Raw genomic sequence first — 20,019 nt, 5'->3', positions numbered from 1 at the left:
CTACAACATTAGCTCTAGGTTCCAGATTTAATCCAAGAGATCGTTCCATCTAAAAATGGCAATTATAGCAACTACATACGTGTCACTGAATGGATTAGAATATGCTCATGACAGAACTACAGTAAGGAAAACACCAACATCAAGGAGAAATACGAATAATTTTACATTAAATTCCAAATAATAAAGCCCCACAAAAATAGACAGTAAACAAACAGGTAAGATTATATGGCCTGCTTGGCTTTCAAACAAACAAAACCCCCCAGTAACAACTCACCACCAAAGCATTAGTAAAAGCTACAATATGTTAAAAACAGAACAAAGTAGGATAGCAAAGAAATCAAATTAAAGAGTGGAAGTTGAAGAGTGGAAGCACATGAGAAGATTTTGAAGCAATGCACAATGCAGTATACCTTGATGCAAAGAGACCTCTGTATAACACAGGCCACATCTATTGTCACCAGGATGCCATAAATGACCTCCATCCCATAGCTGGCACAGCAATTTATAACAAAGTACCCACTTCCAGTTCCTGACACAAGGATGGCAGGCTTTTCCTCCCTAGCTGTCTCTCTCATTTCCTCATCCTCTTCTCGCCTGCCTGCAACTATTTCCTGCATCTTTCTGCTCAGGGATTTAGACCCTTTTGGTCACACAGCCCTACTTGCCTACTGTAGTAACAACACTCAAGTCTCTGATGTGATTCAGCAAGCTGTTCTACAGCAGGATCTCCATCCCCCAGCCCAGTCTTCCCACATATTGACAAACAAAACAAAAACCAATTCTCTTATTATCAGGGTCCACGTGCGAATCAATCCCTATCTGTTAAGTCTGGATCTCGGCAGCTGAATCCATCCAGTCCAGTGTAAGAACCTCCTCATTCAACAGCAGTTTTATCCTGAGGCACAGAACTTCAGAAAGACATCTTTCTAGTCAACGATTAAATTCCCTGTGTCAAGGAAAACCAAAATGTCCCCCTTTCTTCAAGCCTACCAGTTTGTCAAAGTGCTTCCCTAATCTTTTATCTTCATCAAGAAGATCCATTAATTTTTAACACAGTTAAGATATGGCACTGAACAGAGTTGCTGGCTGAGGCAAACCATTTTGATTGCCACTACTATTAGTCTGAACGTGAAAGCACACACATAAAACATGACTGCTACAGTTCTGTGTCATGCTAACAACCTTGTTTCAGCTAAGAGCAGCACTAAAACACCCCTGTTTTAAAGTTGAGCCATCCTTGGATGGATTAAGTAAGAATCTATTCTTCCTTCTACACGCTTGATTACGTCTCCACTGGTGCAAACTGAAGATGGATGGGCATTACTGGGTAATGATACATGACATGAAAAAAGCCTATCTCAACCTTACTGAGTGGTCTTGACTCCAGGAGCCAGAAAATACCTTTTAAAACTTTCTAATTCTACACAGAGAACTGGGTAACGCGCAGTAGTAGATGTGATTCTGCTTTGTGATTTTTGCATATTTTTTCTCAAGAGGAGTGCACATGCAGAAAACCACCACCACTAAGCACAGTGTGATCACAACAATGGCGGCTACTGAGGTTATCTGTTGGTCAAATAAAGAAAAATCTCAACATTTGTTCCTCTCTTCTCCGTCATGACACTGAGAAGATTTCAGTATGGGCTCTGATCTTCAAGACCTCATGTAGACACATCCAGGTTAAGACAGAATATTCAGCAAGTACTTCAGGAATGGACACAGAAATAACAATTGCCACAGATAATATATTACTGAAACACTGCTGTACCTCAGAAGACTGTCCGCATTTCCAAACATATAGCAATGCCAAGAACTTTTTTTCAGTAACATGACACCCGTTCACTGGCTTCAGGTGGAGTGTGATATTGAAAGGGGTGAAGAACTTGGCCCATGGTCCCCAAGTCATACTGAAATCTCCATGGGACATCTCACCCACAAGTGAAATTGGAGAGTGTCCCTCAATGCCCTGCATTGCCGCTTACCTACGTCCTGCTCCAGGTTGCAGACTGTGCAAAGCCCAAGCAACTGCTATACCAGGGACTGCCCCTGCTTAGCAGCAGCAGCGCTGTCACTGCACAATGAGGTCAACCGCAAGTTACAAAGGCTTTCTTGGGGGGGGGACTGGGACGTCTGTTTGCAAGAATGTTGCCCGTGATCACCAAGAGGGAAAGAGGAGAGTAGCTCATCACTAAAGAATGTGAGCTTCTTGTTTAACACAAAAGAGATCTTGTCGCTTTAATCTCAATAGGCTGCAAGTAATTAGGAAAACACTGAACTCCCGAGTTTAGAGGAGCCATATCTGCACTCGTGCAGTTTGATATCGCATATATGTACACATTACTCATACAGAATACCAATGATGGGGAGACAGATAAATCTCACCTGGTTTAAATGCCAATCAACACTTTCAGAAATGAAGATTTAATTCAATAGGTGAAGACTACCATGGGTAAAGTACTCACTTTGATTACTACTATGAAAATAACCACCACTGACTTTGAATGAGATTAGAATCAGACCTAAGTGTTCAAAAGACACATATCCTACTCAGACTTACAAAATCAGTCACCAAAGCCCAAGCCATCACTCCCTCTGAGTCCAATGGGCACAGGGCATAAGTCTTGTCAGGCTCTAACTGTTCGCTAAGTGCTGTGACCTTCTGGTTTTACAGCACTGCTAGTGGTTTACTGTCACATTCAATAATGACAGAAACAGTATATCCAAAAGCATTTTTAAAGAGGAAACAGTTGATTTAACCCCTACATGGTGAATAATCTGAACTTCGTAATGGTTTTAGAGATGCAGAGCTCCTCTAATTCCTCTGAGTTCTTGCTAAGAGGTTGGTAATTATTTTCCAATTTCTTTCATCACTTGTTCCACTGCCAAAAAACTTTCTTTTCATGGACTAAAATTGCTTTGCTGTAGTTCAAATGGTCTATTACAATGAAGTTGTAAAAAATATTACAAACTTCATGATGTTAAAGAATATTAATTCTTTAATGATCCCCAAATTACAACATAATTATTTCACTGACAGTACTTAAAACTTCTAGCAACAGAAAGAAACACTGCTCTAATTATTTGTACTGGCAGTAAAAAGTTAGACCATCACAAAAGACCAGTATTAAAAAAGTGTACATTTTTGCATACAGTTGGAAGAAGGCTGGTGGAAGAAATGGGAAAAGAGAACGTTTATTATGGCAATGATTAACAGTGATTACGAAAATGGACAACACAGGATTAGCTTAAGAGTTTTCACAAAGGTACAATATGTTCTGGTTACATTTTGCTCATCGATCAAAAACTTGTTGTAGAGATAGGTGTTAAAAACCATTCAGTGAGCAGTTAAAGCACAAGACAGAATGGGCGGACTTCTCTCTATTTATCGCAATTAAGTCTGTTTTAATCCAATATGCTTCTTAGCATATTTCAGCCTACATGCATACTTTCATTTTTTTTAAATTAAAAAAAACAAAGAGAAAATAAATGACCTCTGTTATACATTAACAATAGCATGGCGGGAGTGGGGGAGCGGATTTAACTCCGAGGCACTCCTTCTCTCCCAATTCCTGTAACTGCCTTGCAGAAACTGAAGGTGAGGCCAGGAAATGCTGAGGTGAGGAACCATGCTCTGCAGCTCCAGCCCTCCTCCAAAATGAGGATGTAGAGCAGCTTAATGTTGGTTCAGCTCATTCAGGTCATACAATCACAGAATAATTTAACTTGGAAAGAACCTCTGGAGGTCACCTAGTTCAATGTCCTCCACAAAGCAAGGCTAACTTCCAGCTTAGACAACATTGCTCAGGACCTTGAGCAGCTCAGTTCTGAAAATCTCCAAGCATGGAGACTTCACAGCCTCCCTAGGAAATCACAAATCATTCCCTGGGCAATGTTTAATGCTTCTCCCCATAAAGAAAAAACATTTTTTTATGCCAAATTGAAATTTTTCTAGCTGCAACTTGTCACTGTTGCAGTCTTAGCCTTTTGCAGTGAATCTCAGAGAAGACTCTGGCTTGCTCTTCCTTCTCCTTCAGATGCAAGATAGCATTCAAATTCTCCTTACCCTTCCTTTCTGCAGGCTGAACAAGCCCTGTTGCCTCAGCACCTTCATATATATCTTAAATGCCTTCTACCAGACTCTGCTGCCTCTGCTCTGGTTTGTCACTACCTTCTTGCACAGAACTCAAAAATGAACCCACTTTTGGACAGATGTGGCTTCATGGCAGCCAGGTAAAGGGGAGTAATCATTTCCCTTGATCTGCTGGCTATGCTCTTGCTAGTGCAACCCAGCGTGTGGTTAGTGCTTCATCACCGTAAAGGCACGTTGCTGACTCACGCAGTCCTGCATGTGACTCCCAGTTCTCACATAATGAGATATTTTCAGTCTCCTTCCTAGTCTTGCGCCCCACGCTCATGTTTTCCAACAGGTTCTTTAATTGCAGTCATTCTTACTGCACAAAACCTGCAAACAAAAGTAAATCCATTCCTTTACACGCTAGCCAATAATAAAAATTAAAAGACTCACAAAGGACATGTCTCATCAGACATATCATCAGAAAGGTACATATGGAGTATTACTAGATACACCCTGTGATCTTCAGCATTTCCACAGTCGATCCCAAGCTAATCACAGTTAACTTAGCTACCTAGACCTACTCTCCTATGGTTGAAAAATAAATACAATGTGGACTGATTTAACTTGCCTTACCAATTTGAGGTAGTTAAGCAATTCCCTTGAGGTTAAACCTGTCTGCTGTTAGTTGATATCAGAACACAAAGGTATTGTAACTTTTACAAAAGCTTTTTTGGCAATGGTGTTTCCTACACCAAAGGCAATACAAGATAGGATCAAGCCAGGGAGCGGGAACTGAAGAGTATCCCAGTCCCTCCATTGTTTTTTCCATGTACAAGCAACTGTGAAGGTCTGTGCAATAACGTTTGATTTTCTCTTCAAACCTATGCTGAAAATTATTGTCAAGTCTCTCTCTCAAAACAACACTAGGTAAGACTGTCTGCTGCCTCTACAAAGACTCAGAGGAAACTACCACTTCAAGTATACCCTCTCCCATTTCAGACCTTTATTTTTACCACCTGCCAAACAAGCAAACAAGAAGACTTGCCACGGTCTTCACCGGCAAGTGCTCGAGCCTCATCGCCCAAGCTGCAGAAGGCAAAGGTGGGGACTGGGAAAATGAAAAGCCACCCACTGTGGGAGAACATCAGGTTTGAGACCATCTAAGGCACCTGAGGGTGCACAAGTCCATGGGACCCGATGAGATCCATCTGCAGGTCCTGATGGAACTGGCGGATGAAGTTGCTAAGCCACTATCCATCGTATTTGAGAAGTTGTAGCAGTCCAGTGAAGTCCCCACTGACTGGAAAAGGGGAAACATAACCCCCATTTTTAAAAAGGGAAAAAAGGAAGACCCGGGGAACTAAAGGCCAGTCAGTCTCACCTCTGTGCCTGGGAAGATCATGGAACAGATCCTCCTGGAAGCTATGCTAAGGCACATGGAGGACAGGGAGGTGATTCGAGACAGCCAGCATGGCTTCACCAAGGGCAAGTCCTGCCTGACTAACCTAGTGGCCTTCTATGATGGAGTTACTACATCAGTGGACACGGGAAGGGCTACAGATGTCGTCTATCTGGACCTCTGTAAGGCCTTTGACACGGTCCCCCACAACATCCTTCTCTCTAAACTGGAGAGGTATGGATTTGATGGGTGGACTGTCCGGTGGGTGAGGAATTGGTTGGATGGTCGCATCCAGAGGGTAGTGATCAAAGGCTCAATGTCCAGATGGAGATTGGTGATGAGTGGCAACCTGCAGGGGTCCGTATTGGGACTGATACTGTTTAATATCTTCATCAATGACATAGGCAGTGTGACTGAGTGCACCCTCAGCAAGTTTGCAGATGACACCAAGCTGAGTGGTGCGGTTGACATGCCAGAGGGACGGGATGCCATCCAGAGGGACCTGGACAAGCTCGAGAAGGGGGCCTGTGTGAACCTCATGAGGTTCAACAAGGCCAAGTGCAAGGTCCTGCACGTGGGTCGGGGCAACCCCCGGTATCAACACAGGCTGGGGGATGAAGGGATTGAGAGCAGCCCTGCCAAGAAGGACTTGGGGGTACTGGTGGATGAAAAGCTGGACATGAGCCAGCAATGTGCGCTTGCAGCCCAGAAGGCCAATCGTATCCTGGGCTGCATCAAAAGAAGCGTGGCCAGCAGGTCGAGGGAGGTGATTCTGCCCCTCTACTCTGCTCTGGGGAGACCCCCCCCGGAGTACTGCGTCCAGCTCTGGAGCCCTCAGCATAAGAAAGACACGGACCTGTTGGAGCAGATCCAGAAGAGGGACACAAAAATGATCAGGGGGATGGAACACCTCTCCTGTGAAGAAAGGCTGAGAGGGTTGGGGTTGTTGAGCCTGGAGAAGAGAAGGCTCTGGGGAGACTTTATTGCAGCCTATCAGTACTTAAAGGGAGCTTATAAAAAAGATGGCGGCAGACTTCTTAGCAGGGCCCGTTGCAACAGGACAAGGGGGAATGGCTTTAAACTAAAGGGGGGTAGATTCAGACTAGATATTAGGAAGAAATTTTTTACGCTGAGGGTGGTGAAACACTAGAACAGGTTGCGCAGAGAGGCGGTGGATGCCCCATCTCTGGAAACCTTCAAGGTCAGGTTGGACGGGGCTCTGAGCAACCTGATCAAGTTGAAGATGTCCGTGCTCATTGCAGGGGGGTTGGACTAGATGACCTTTAGAGGTCCCTTCCAACCCAAACTATTCTGTGATTCTATGATTCTATAAAAATTTCTGAACTAATTCAATACAGATTTTCAGACAGGGGAAAACTAACATATTGGACTTATTATAATCCCCATTTCTTTCCCACAATCCTTTCTTCAATGACTGAAAAAGTCTCTCTGACCTCTGCAAAGCCCATGTGACCTTGAATGCTGCTGCTATTGCTAAACTGCTTTTCATCCTCTGCATTTTGGCAATCTCTTGAACCTACTAATTCCTTGCTTTTATAAAAGCCTTGTTTTGAGGCTCTGACGAGTCCACACCATAGCCAGTAACCAGCCTTCCTTATTCAAAGGGATCAGATGTCACAAAAGCAACATGAAGAGCAAAATGCTCTTTGACAGGAAAAGGATCGTGTGTCAAAGTAGATCTTTCCTTGATTAACTGGAGAACATTGCCACTTGGAGAAGGATATATTTTTAAAAATGAGTCAGTAGTGAGTTGTTCATTTCCTTTTATACACAATAAAGTATGATGGGGAGACTTTCACAACAGTTCCTGGTGTTCACTATCTGAAGTTAACAGCAAGCTAGAACGACTCACAAGGTGCTTTCCCGGCTCTAGTAGGTCCTTTCCTTAGGTGTGAGGAGAGGGGCAGTGTGCCTAATCCATGCAGTTCAAAAAGACTACGAACAAGCAGACAATGTAGGTTGGAGGAGCAGGATAACAAAGAAATATATTTAAGAGTATATAATAGATATCTTTGGACTTGCACTTCATATATCACCATGTGTAACACTGGTAACATGCTGTGATCGATCACGGGGGTCTTTGGAGGCCTCTGCGGGAAAGGAAAATCTAGATCTAAAACCAGAGACTGCCCAGTACAATGAGCCTGGTGAAGAAATAAACCACTCTCCACATTTTGCTGGGAATTATTAGACTTAAGTGATAGTTTTGGCAATCCGCATCCTTTACAGAGGGGGTCAGCTTCCATTCAGGCACGCTGCAGAATCTAAACAAATGGACTGTGAAGGTGATTTTCATGAGCCACCTTAGAGAACACACTCTATAAAATTGCCTGAAAAGCGTATGCGGTGTAACGATTAAAACCAGAAATGATTAGTGCATCTATGCAATAAAACAATGTTTTATTAGGTGATTTTTAAGACCACAGAAAAAAGGCCATTTGCTCAACTTTTCTTTTTAAACTTCACCATCTTTCCCCCTCATGCACTGTTTTATCAATTCATTCTCTTCCTTAGTTTGTCTGTTAACAATTCTATAAAATCTCTACTACAGTTTCATATTTCTAGCATAATGCAGAGGAGAAAAACATAAAACACTTTTGCATTGTAATTATACTTCCCTTCCCCAGAGACCAGCTGCCAGCAAACTCAGCAAAGAAGGGACAAAAAAACCCAACCCTAGACCAAACGCACATACATATACATACACACACATTTGTGGGATTTAAGAGCTCTTTCCATAGCACAGAGACACCATTCCACTCACAGCTGTGTATTTATTTCTGATTAAAAGTGATTTAGAAGTTAGGAAATGTGGAAGAGAATCAGGTCAATCTGTAATAAGCTATCTATTACTGAAGCCATTAGATATTACACACATTAAAAATAACACATTTTGAACAGTTGCTTTCTGTTGATGGGGACAAAGTATACTTGCTTTGGGCATATAAGCACTTCTATTGAGAACTGCTGCACAAATGAGAAAAAATACTTTTAGTACCTTCCTAATAATGCAGACTTACTAGGCATTAATGGCAACAAATACTGGTTTTGCTTAATACCAAAAGCTAAGAGTGAACTCCAGGCTGGAGTGGTCGTTAACAAAATAGCATTTCATCACTCCTGTAGATTTTCTTCTTATCCATCCTCACAGCACCTCAGTCCATTCAGATCTGTGATGTCACCCTTCAGTTCCCCATCAGTGCATCCATCATTTTCCCTTACATCACCTTCTATCTTTGTATAGGATAGTATCTATAGTATCATCTGAAGTCAGACAGAGCCCTGAGAAAATTAAATGTTTCATGCACAAACCACCTGTCTAACTTACAATTAGGACGGCACAAAATAACTCCATTTAATTGGCCAAACCATGCTTCAGCCAAACCACCAATAACATAAATACCTTCACAGAAGATTTTCAGCAGCTAGCTCCAAATATAGGTATGAAAATATTTTCATACACCTCTGTGCTATGAAGACACAAAACTCTACTCTGACCTCTTTTCATGTACGTTAACTGACTCCTCTTGGACCTCCTGATCAATGGAATACCTTCTTCCCTCTCCAAAGTTCAAACAACAACAGGCTTTGCAATATACTTTGGTTGGTGGTTTACTTTGGCAATTATATTTCTAGAAATATTTTAACCTAGAAAAGCATGCTTCTTTTCTGAGTTTAGTTATTACACATTCTACTGCACATTCACACTCGATTACTCTGCTATCATATTTCTCATAGCTTTTAAGACGTCCAACGATGTCAATAGAAGTATCTACCTGGAGAGACACTGCTTGGAGTACCTGGACACTTCTCATCACTAAGACGTTTTGCCGTCTGAAACTGCCCAGTGAAGAAAGAATTATTCTTGCAGAGAACAAAACTGAGGACCAGCATACGCTAAGTATCTCCCTGAAGATCTTGTGCGATACCCTCCACAGGGGCATTGTACCATTTTCAAAGGACATTTCCTAGGCACTCTGAAAACCAGACTCCCATGCTGGGATCAGGGCAAATCGAGGGCAGCGAGGCCAGGACAGTGCACGCCAAGCACACTCACCACCTAAAACACTGCCAGGCACCCTGGGGCCATGCTAGCAGCAAAGAGCCACAGACATGCTGCAGAAGCCCATAAAGGCAATTGGTTATATGGAAGGATGGCAAGAGACAGACTTCTTTTCCAGTAACACAGACATAGCCAAGAAATCACTGCATGGGGCAAGAATCAAATGTGGGGTATCATGAACTCCACTTCAGGCTCTAGCGATGAGGTTATCTTTTTCAGCAGTGTACACTGAAGCTCTCCCTGGGAGCCTAGTAAGGAGAGGAAGATTGGACAGGTGGAGAACAAAGTGCTCACAGAAGAGCTCTGCTGTCATGCCACCACTCCTCTTTGGATGTGAGCAGATGGACTCTAGATCAGATTATTTCAGACATAAGCAGAGATGGGAATACTTAAGTCAGAGCTGAATTTGGCCCACTCTTTCATAGTCCTCTTGTGAAGTCAATTATCTCATCAATCGTGCTTTGCCCTGGGGCTCTCCTTCCCTATTAACTTGAAATACCAGGAGGAAGAAATGCAAACACGCAAGAGTGGTAACTGGATGTTATGCTCTGTACTGATTTGTGGATAGTAAAATGTTAATGGCAGTGTCATCTCTGGTGCTATGGTGAACAGTAGCCTGATGCAAGAAATGGGTCATCACCTGAACACCCACTTGGAATAAATTTTCCCCTTTCATATTTTGCACTGTTACTAACAGAACCTGCTTCCACTTCAGCAGCTGGGTTTTGCCACTGACTTCAATGGGAGCAGGATCGGACCACTCACTGATTAAAATGCAAAGCTGCAGGTATCTCCTGCATGGGATGAATCCCCACAGGGAAAATCTGTCTGCATTTTTATTCACGTGAAGCATTTTAAGGCTTTCATTTACACAGTTCATTCAATAATAACGTGCATGCTGTATAATGGGGTACCTGATTAAGCATGCTTAAGTGCTTTGCTGGAGCAGGGCCATTTCTAGAATTTGAAGGTTCACTATGATCATACCCTCAAAACAGACAAGCTAGTTTGGGGAATTTTTCACCTGAGTTAATGGGCTTAATTAGGATCAGCATAAAAGGTCATTTTTCCTACGGGAAATTTGGAAACATCTTTGAGTTTCTTTCTTTTTAGCCTCAGTTCCTCAAGAAATTAGGTTGAGAAGGTCACACTGTTGCAGGTTTGTAAGTCTATCTATGAAACCCTCCAGTAACTTTTAAACTGGCTGCCAACTTCTCCTAAATTAGTCAGGAAGGGTAACACTCTACGGTTCAGTTCCAAAAGTTTCATAAAGAGGTAGAAGGACAGAGCAAGGAGACTTTCTTCATATATGTGCTGACATAAAAGCTCATTCTCTATTATCTACCAGGGATACCTGAGGGAAGGATGCTATGAACAATAGCAAAGCTTCAACCCAGAGTGTGCTGGGTTTTAGATATCAGAGAACTGAGTCATTAATGCAGAAGTCCAAAAGAAATGTTTACGGAATTACTTGATGGGGTCTGAGGGGGGAGAAGAAGAAAGGAAAAAAAAAAAAAAGGAAACATTCCCAAATCCTAACATCCATTTTGGATTTGAAAAGCAAGAAGGTGAAGCTTCTGGGATTTTGTCCTCCATCTATTTTTTCCCTTTTTTATCCATTATTACCCCCTTTTGTTCTCCTTCTTATGCTCAACTAAAAAAGAATGTTTAAAAAACAAGCACCTCCTCTTTTAAACTCCAAAGAACCAGTTAATTTTTTTTTCCCTAAAAACACCACACAAGGTTTGTGTTCTGAAAATTTTTTAGCAGGTTTGAGTGGCCATTGTTCCACTTTGTACAGTACAGTTTGTACAGTAATGCTCAAACATTATCTTCATTCTCCTGATCGCTCATAATTTCAGCATGAGATTATAAAACTCTCCTCTCGCCTCAAGAGTGTCCCCTATCAGACCAGCACAGAATCAAGCTGGTGGTTTGTTATTACTCTTCACATTACAGCATGTAAGTTTAAAGATTTCTGTCTCCATTGCTTTCAGTCTGCTAATTTTCTTAGAGGCACTAATTTAACTCCATGGAAAAACCGCAAGGAGTTTCCCCGTGCAAGGATTTTTTGTGTAAAAAAATGCAATCGATACATTGCCAAAGTCTTGTATTATGAACAGTGGCATGTATTTAATGTACCCTGAAAGTGAAGAAAAGCCTTTTTAGTACAATCTGTGTCCTTTGTAAGAGCAGACTGAAGACAAATGATTTTATTTGAGGAACATCTGAATCCCATTGATTAGCTTGATGAATACAGAACAGGAAAGCTGCCAGGTACAGAGGAAGCTGGGCATGTCCACAAGGGAGTGGAGCAAACAAGCAAATTACAGTATATGCGTGCTTTTTTTTTTTTTTAACCAAATGTTTTCACTTGGAAAACTTGGACACTCAAACCTCTAAGTTACTTTAACTGACTGGTCAGTTAATCAGCATATTGTTCTCATTTTCTGAAGGCAAGCGGAGAAGTAAAAAAAAAAAAATTTAAATTATAAATAATCAATAAAATGTTCACATACGTTGTGTTTAATTGAAATAAGATTTCTTCTGGAAAAAAAAACCTCTTTCCTCTTTTTGGAGAGAAAGCAGGATAAGTTTTACCTGGTAAAAAAGAATCCTGTCACTCCCGAGCATTGATTTAACATGTCTGAGAGACTGGTAGTACCCAAAAAACCTTAGCAGTCCACTGTGAGGCTTTCTGTGTAACAAGTCAAGTGTAAGAGTCTGTTTAGCTTCCAAAATGCTCCATCTCTTACGAGTAAAAGTCAAGTAAAGAAAATTCTTATCTTGAACTTAAAGCTAGGAGACTAGTTTTTCTTACAGTCTTTATAATTCTTATATAAGCCTTCAAAATTCTTATAATTCAAGAATTATAAGTGTTCTTAAATTCTTACATTCAAGTCTTTACTGTTACACCTATAGACACACCTTATAAATAGAGCTGGTTGCATGTTTTCACTCAGTTAAGGAGAAAATGTTGAAAAACATTCTCCATTAATTTTCATGTTTTTACAAACTGAAAAAATTTTTTCCCCTTTAGTTTTTAACTTCTTGTCAAGTGAAAAAATTGAGGAAAGAAACAATCATGGGAGAGAAAAGAAGAAAAATGCTAACCTACATGCTTTAAAGATCAGGTATCAATAATAATTTTCATTAGATGCTTGAAGTGAAAAAATTAGTTGTTTTGTTTGTTTGCTCTAACAAGTAAGTAGATACTCCCCTACCAGTCCTTCACTGTTTATGGGAGGTTACCATATATTTAGCAACTTTACTTTCACCTTTTAATCACAATAGTCTTAAAAGAAAAAAAAAATGTCAGTCATAGTCCTCCTTTCTCATTCTTTCCTCGGTCTTCTTTTGTTTTAGGTCTTTGTCCTCCATTACACCCCACCTTTGCTTATGGTACAGTAGGTTGGAAAGTAATTCTTTTATCCATGCCAGGAACCAATTATGGAATCCACAAAAGGAGCTGACAAAAGAAACTCTGTCTCCGCTCTCAGCCTTTTGCTCCCTCAGGCCCTAAAACGCAGAAGTGAATGTGCATGGCCAGAATTCTCAATTTCTTAGAAGAAAGCAGGCAGGCATTTTAGTCAGTGTTTACTGACTTAGAAGTGGTAATAGGAAAAGCTGAGTATGAGCATCTCTAAGGACGGACAAGTACGTTGGTATGGGTATTATCACCCACCTGGAACAGAGAATACAAAAATTTTCAACAGTTTGCTTTCTGTAGCTCTCTGTGCATTGCCTGCATTTGAATCAGTAGGATCTTGCACCACAAATTTTAATGCCATTTCAAATACCAACCTTCCAGTTTGATTTGGCCCATACCTAATCTGTAAATCAAGCATAACTTCACATTCATACCCACGATTAAAGTTCTCTCACCCCCCCCCCCCCCCCCCCCCCCCACGTGCATGTATTCGGCTGGACACAGATGTTTAGTCCAGCTTGTTACTGATAAAGCATAAGTCTCTCTACTTGTATGGGTGTGACGATTTCTTCATATTCCACTGTTCAAGTAGAACAGAGTACATTTAAGATGCCACTCAGTTATTAAAGGTACGGCTCACGGAGTTAAACTGCTCTTATTTTGACTAAGGAAGAGGAAAACAGGGAATTTGGTTTCACTTAGAATAAACATTCACAGTTTATCCACAGACCACTTGGATTGCAGAGCTGGGCTGCAAGGGAATTAGAAGAGAAATGTCTTTACGTTTAGTCAGGATGGGAAATGTGAAGCTAAGGTTTATTCCACGCTCTATGAAATAGGTAAATAACCAGTTAAAAACTTAAATATCAGGAAATGAGGCTAGAAAGACTATTAGATTCACTGGAGTCCAGTTCCATACTTAACGCAACCAGAAAATATTTTGTTATATTCAAAGGAATTGTGCTCCCTTACAGTAGGATTGACTTCTGCCTCAAAGTCTGCAAAATCACAGGTATTATTTCCAATACTGTGGCAGGCAGCAGAGTGAACACGTAAGGGAATACAAAACACTTCCTTTCCAACCGGTGTAACCTTTACCCAGGACTGAGCCTCTTTCTTCAGAACTTTCTCAAGGCATGAAAAAATGAAGCAGATCCGGTGACCCAAATGTACAATTTTCTTATTAGAACTGATCAGGAAAAAAAAGTATCTTTCAATTTCAAGGAACATTCAAGGGATGTTCCCTTTATAGGACTCAGTAGTTGATACCTATTCAGTATGTTATCAACTTCTAAAGCAGTTCATTCTTGCCACTGGGCTTGATCCTTTCAACAGTCATTTACCACTTGAAGTCAAAGCATCACAGAAGAATATGCAATAAACAAGGAATGAAGCAGCTGATTCTTGCATACAAAAATACGAGATCACCTTCCCCCTTCTCCACCTGAGCAAAAATCAGCAGAGTTTATTACGTGCAAGCTCTTCTGGATAAACAAAGAATTAATTATGTCACTTTTTGTTCTGTCAACTTCTTATGAATTTGAACAGTGGACTTCTCTAGCCATACAGGCGCTATACAGAAGCCTATCTGCATACTATACATGAGATATCTGAACAAGAAGTGTGTAAACAGTGACAGCAAGTTTGTCTCACTGTCCTTGAGGAGGGAGTTCATAGTTTTGCAATGACATTAGAACACAACATGGCTGTAATTTTGGAGGGATGGAATAAGTTACATTCTGTCTTCTAAAATAACATGTATTTTAGTATGGAAAGTTAAATGGTGCCTACTGCATGTACTAAATATATATTGAGAGTCATGGTAGTGACTGGAAGCCAAGTTCGGAAGACAGTACTGCTGTCTTATATACACACACACGGCCCAGCTCTCACAAAGAGGCACTTTTATATGGGAATGGAACAATAAAGAGGGCTTAAAGTGGCTGTAAACATAAATGATGAGTGTATGAGAATCATGACCACAGCGTTTACTTTACAAATGCAGAATACAGGGACAGATGATGGGCATATGATAGATTGCATGGCCATATGTTTAATAAATAAATGCATCATAGGCCTTTGCAATTCATCATACAATTTGGACTGGATGATTTCTCTACCACTCACTCTCCCTTGGCACTTACTTGAGCACTCTAGGTGCCATGGACAGCTTTAAATAGTTCCAGTTAAAAATGAACAAAAAGAGAAGTATTTCCTTTTTCCATTCATATATTTAGAATATTCTCTCCATATTTTACCTGCCCAGAATAAGTTTTGGTTCTGAACCAGCAGCACATTTTCTAAAGATAAAAATGGAATGAGTTCAAAGTTTAGTATTCTACAGCCCTGACACTGGAAAAGAAAAAAATCCAGCTGCTCAGTGAGAAAGACAACATTCATTTCAATCCTCAAAGATTTCAATCCTAAGGAAAAAAAAAAGAAAGCATTACATGTAGAAAAGACATTTAAGGACATTTGGAGAGTCTCTGAATCCTAGATTTTAGTCTCTGAATGATTGAATTGCTGGTAATGAAGTCATTTGTCTGTGAAAGAGGATGGATACTAAAACAATCTGCTCATGCTTTTAAAATGCTAAAACTCAAGCTGATAAACCTTTCTAGCAGAGCACACCTTTCTATATTGGCACTAAACCGGACCTACTCCTACGCACTTGTTCTTAAGCACATACACCAGCTATATGCACTAATTTCCACACCTTGAACACAGCTGCCATAAATATACAGGCAATGTCTATGCAATATAATAGCCAACCCAACATGGCACCACCCTTTGCAAAAATGCCTAGAGTAAAAATTTGAGCTTACGTCTGGAAGATGCCATCACAGTGGCATCACCTGCAAATATGATTTTATCTTCATTTTCCTATTTGTGATGAAACTATTTTAAAAAAATCTAGAAAAAAGAATTATTTTTCTTTTTAGTTGCTGAACAAAACAACTCGGTAAACTAGGTTTAATTTTATGGCATTCTTAAAGAACTGAAAATCTTTGTATAAATAAATGTGGTATCTATTAGCTTAAAATTCATCTTTAGCATTATTCTCACTTGCTACCTACTGCAGATATGTGACAACATCGGCTCCCTCTGGTGGTCAACATAAAAAAAGTTTTATATGGCCATTTGGTAAAAATCTGTGCTCCGGGAAGCTTAATCTGTTTCTAATTCACTGGCTTTCGTAGGGGTTGAGCACATTCATCATCTATCAGAAGGGGTTTAATCATAAATTATACATCTGTCGTTATTTCCTAACAGCACTGAATATCACTGACATTGGAATCGTAACACTGGAATTTGTTTTGATTTATAAGCTATCTATGCATTTACTTGTCCTCCTGAAAGGGCTCAATAATATTTTCCAATTTTGGTTGGGGTTTTTTTGTTTATTTGTTTTTCACCTCAGATATCTTACCATGAAGGACAGTATTTTAGCAATGCTGTTTGGTGGTGCAGAAAAATCCTGAATACATTAAATGTGTTTCTTACTAACTCTGGTAAGAGCATTTTGGTGAAAAATTGTAGTATAGTAGTCAATTTGTTATCAACTTCTCCGTGTCATTCTCATTACACTACTAATGTCTCCATGGTTAAAATAAAAGGAGTAAAACCGAGCCAATGTCCTTTCATATCACTGCTAACCTAAGACTCCATCAAACTGAGCTAAACTGACATTTCTTCCTCTCATTGAAAACGACAGAAAAACTCTCATTCTCTTCCAGAAGCCGAATTGAGGCGACGTTAGAAATCCTGGGTCGAAGCCTGAAACAAGCAGGGATTCCCTGACTGTGCCTCGGCGCTGAGCTGGTGCTCGTGAACCAAACTTCCGGCGAGTTCACGTTCCCATAATCACGCTTTGCTTAAACACTTTACCCCCTTGCACACATACTATTAATAAATTAACAGTTGTGAAACAGAGTATCTATGCAATTCCACTGAACAGATTTGTATTTAATGAGTGTCACTGAAAGTTCTTTCCCACACTGTGTAGAGTCATGGGAGGTTTTAAACATGCTAATGTTATAGTGTAAGTATAATTTCTTATAATTAAGATGATTTCTTGTAAAGATGCAGCGATTTTTCTTCTTTTTTTTAAGTTCTGTTTACTACTATATATGTACCTGGCACTTAGGAAATTGTAAGAAACAAAGGATATGAGCTAGCATAAGCAAGGAATTTTTTTTTTTATTTGGAAAGGCAGAGCTGGCTAGCTTAAACCGGTCATTAAAATATTTTACATAGGAATTTCACAGAAAATGTTAATTCCCACAAACATATTTTGAGAGGCAAATTTTGCATTTTAATTAAAAAAAAGTAAATTAACAATGAGTAATGACCTTTTTGAGTTTTTACTTAGAGCTTTCAAAAGTTTGAGCAGACCACCTGAAAAGAGACAGCTTTTAACAGCAAACTTCTCAGCTATGTGGAGAGGGGTCATAGCTGTATTCCTTCAAAGCAAGGAAACTTTTTCATCAAAAATGTGATTTTGTTGACAACTTGAGCCTCCTTTAAGCTAAACTGGTGTCAATGCAAAGAACTGCATTTACAATACACTGTACTTCTACATCATACTCAATGTAAAAAACTTTGTTTCACCACTTCATTATTCCATTTTTATACTAGTCTGAACTCCATGGGGCATGTAACTCTGTGGAGTTACAAATAGGATGTAAATAGAGTAATGAGAATGGGTAAATTAGGTTCTTAATCTTCACACTGTGAACACCTACTAGTTTTTTTTTTAAGAGAAGACTTACAATTAAACCATTGTCCTGTCTTAAGAAGCTATTACAAAGTACCTGGCAGTGCAGAGAGTTCAATTCTACTCCACTTTTATTAAAGACCCTTAGGGTATTAAGTATACTTTCTGAAGCATCACTTAAAACTTATTAACTGCATGTCGTATTTGTATTAAAAACCGTCAAAACCCTTTTTAGTCACGTTTCACATTATCTGCAGGAATGCTTTGCTTTCTTATTCTCCATTTTGCCTACCTGGAAAGGATTCAAAACGAACGCGATTATTTGCTTGAGGGTAAAACAATAATTTTTCATCATTTAAATTAGAGTTATGAATTGCAACTCACTCATTTAAATAACATAAATGTCTTAAATCACAGTACATGTGAGGTCAGAATAGTTCTGGGTGTGTGCACAATTGCAACTCATAAAACCTATGTTTATAGTTCAGAATGATTAAAATACATGGCTTATGGGCCGTTCACATGAAGAATTTTCTTCAGCGCAAAGAAGTTTTCGGTAAGTACAATCCTATAGCTGATATTTTAATTATAACTCACTGAATATTCCTAGTACAACTGTAAAAAGGAGACTTGTGGAACAAGATTTATCTTGAGCAAACAGTGTTTGCATCTTTTGTTACAGAAATAGAACACACACCTTGATTTGCACAGGATGTCTCCAGCATCAAGATAAAATTACTCATACTAAGCATCAGGATGAAAGCAGACATAAAGCCTGTGAATTAGTGCATTTGGTACTGGTTCTTAGTGTTCCTTTTAGGCCCCTTATAGATCCAACAGATCTTTCTTTTTTTCTCGGCAGCTTGATTGATAGCCAAGATACAGAAAGAATCTTGCACTTCAACTTGGCTAGGCCATGCCCAGTTCTAGTTTTGTTCCAAAGGAACAAAACATATGCAATGAAAGAAAAATAGACTATAACAGAGGATGTAAAATGTTATACCTAGGCTAACAGAAAAAACCAAAAAATGTTCTTAGGAAGTTTTCATTAAATCTTTAGATAGTATTGAAAGTAAGACACCCCGTCCCAAAAACACACTCTTTGAAACACCAAATCAAATTAAACCGTGGCTCAAAATAAAGAGAATCTTTTGAAAAAGAACAGACAAATGTACGGATAATCTTTCTGAGGCTGATATATAGATTTATATAACACAGCATTCAGTTCTGGAGCATACATCTCACAAATGAGTATGAACCACGGCCAAAAATAATCAATAGTAATTAAAAGAGAATGTGTGAGTTCAAAAAGAAAGGAAGCCAAAATCTCAGCCAGAAAAAAAGGTTCTTTTCCAGCAGGGAGGAAGGAAGGCAACAGAAGAATCAGGGTAGCAGAGGCAACAGGAGGTTCAGAGGTATGAAGGTCATAGGAAGAGGCAAGGTCTGTCAGACGCGCTTGGTATATGCAGGGAATGATGCACAACAGTAAACTGTTGGAGGAAAAAAGTAAAAGGATAAAATTATAAATATTGTGTAGGTCAGAGCAGAATGGCTAGCATGCTCAGTAACGTTAAAGAATCAGACGCCCAAAGGAGGTGTAGGTGCATGGGCACATGTATTAAAATTCGGAATCCCACAGATGCTCTGAGACTAACTCCCTGGGTTCATGTATAAGCTAATTCAATCCCAACAGCACGACACCTACTGACAGGCAGCATGTCTACAAATTCTGCTTTACTTGGCCTGAATTTTATTCTCCAGAAGGTACAAGATAGATGATGTTGGAGATTCAACTTTATTCTTTAGCCTTAGATCAGGCTGGATGAGTAAGAGCAGCGATGGCAGTATAAGACTCCTAAGTCACACTTGCAAGTTTTCTTGCTTTAAAGACCATCTCTAAGAAAGAAAAGGCTGGGTCACTTGACAGATGCCTTCTGAGGCAGTGCACTATGACAGGCCAGCAAAAATCCCTACTCAGCAGCCTGCAGTTCTCAATTAATTTAGAACCACATGTAAGAAAATGTAGTTTCCTCTCTGTGAGTTTCTCTACTATTTTTGCTTCAAGTTAACAAAGTCCAACCCTTAGAGACTATCCCCAATGACTGTGAAAGACTAGATATATATCTAAGGTGACTGAAGAAATATGACCAAATTGCTTGTGAAACTGTGACAGCTTTTGTCAAGTGGCTTGTATTACCTGTTAATATATCAATGATATAATGAAAAAACATTAAAAATTAGATATGGGGACAAGGCTCCTTTTTGTTCTCCTTGTTCCTTAAAATTAACCTGGTATTATCCATCAACTAGTAGT

The 20,019-nt window shown here is 39.8% G+C and overlaps 1 protein-coding gene across 14 annotated transcripts in view; it reads right to left on the bottom strand.

The window, feature by feature from the left end:
* COBL (cordon-bleu WH2 repeat protein) overlaps positions 1-20,019 on the bottom strand; it is a 162,396-nt gene that overhangs the window by 27,757 nt on the left and 114,620 nt on the right. For 2 of the 14 annotated variants that reach the window (XM_076330273.1, XM_076330275.1), the window contains one exon: positions 18,888-19,195. The exons of the other annotated variants lie outside the window; for them this stretch is intronic. In XM_076330273.1, coding sequence (XP_076186388.1) covers positions 19,152-19,195 — 44 coding nt within the window. In that variant the 3' untranslated portion in view covers positions 18,888-19,151. Of the gene's footprint in view, positions 1-18,887; positions 19,196-20,019 lie in introns of those variants that run through there. 14 annotated transcript variants of the gene reach the window in all.

This window comes from Aptenodytes patagonicus, chromosome 2 (genome assembly GCF_965638725.1).
Source record: "Aptenodytes patagonicus chromosome 2, bAptPat1.pri.cur, whole genome shotgun sequence".
NCBI lineage: Eukaryota > Metazoa > Chordata > Aves > Sphenisciformes > Spheniscidae > Aptenodytes > Aptenodytes patagonicus.
The sequence above is the reverse complement of the archived record's forward strand: the minus strand, read 5'-3'. Positions and strand labels throughout refer to the sequence as shown.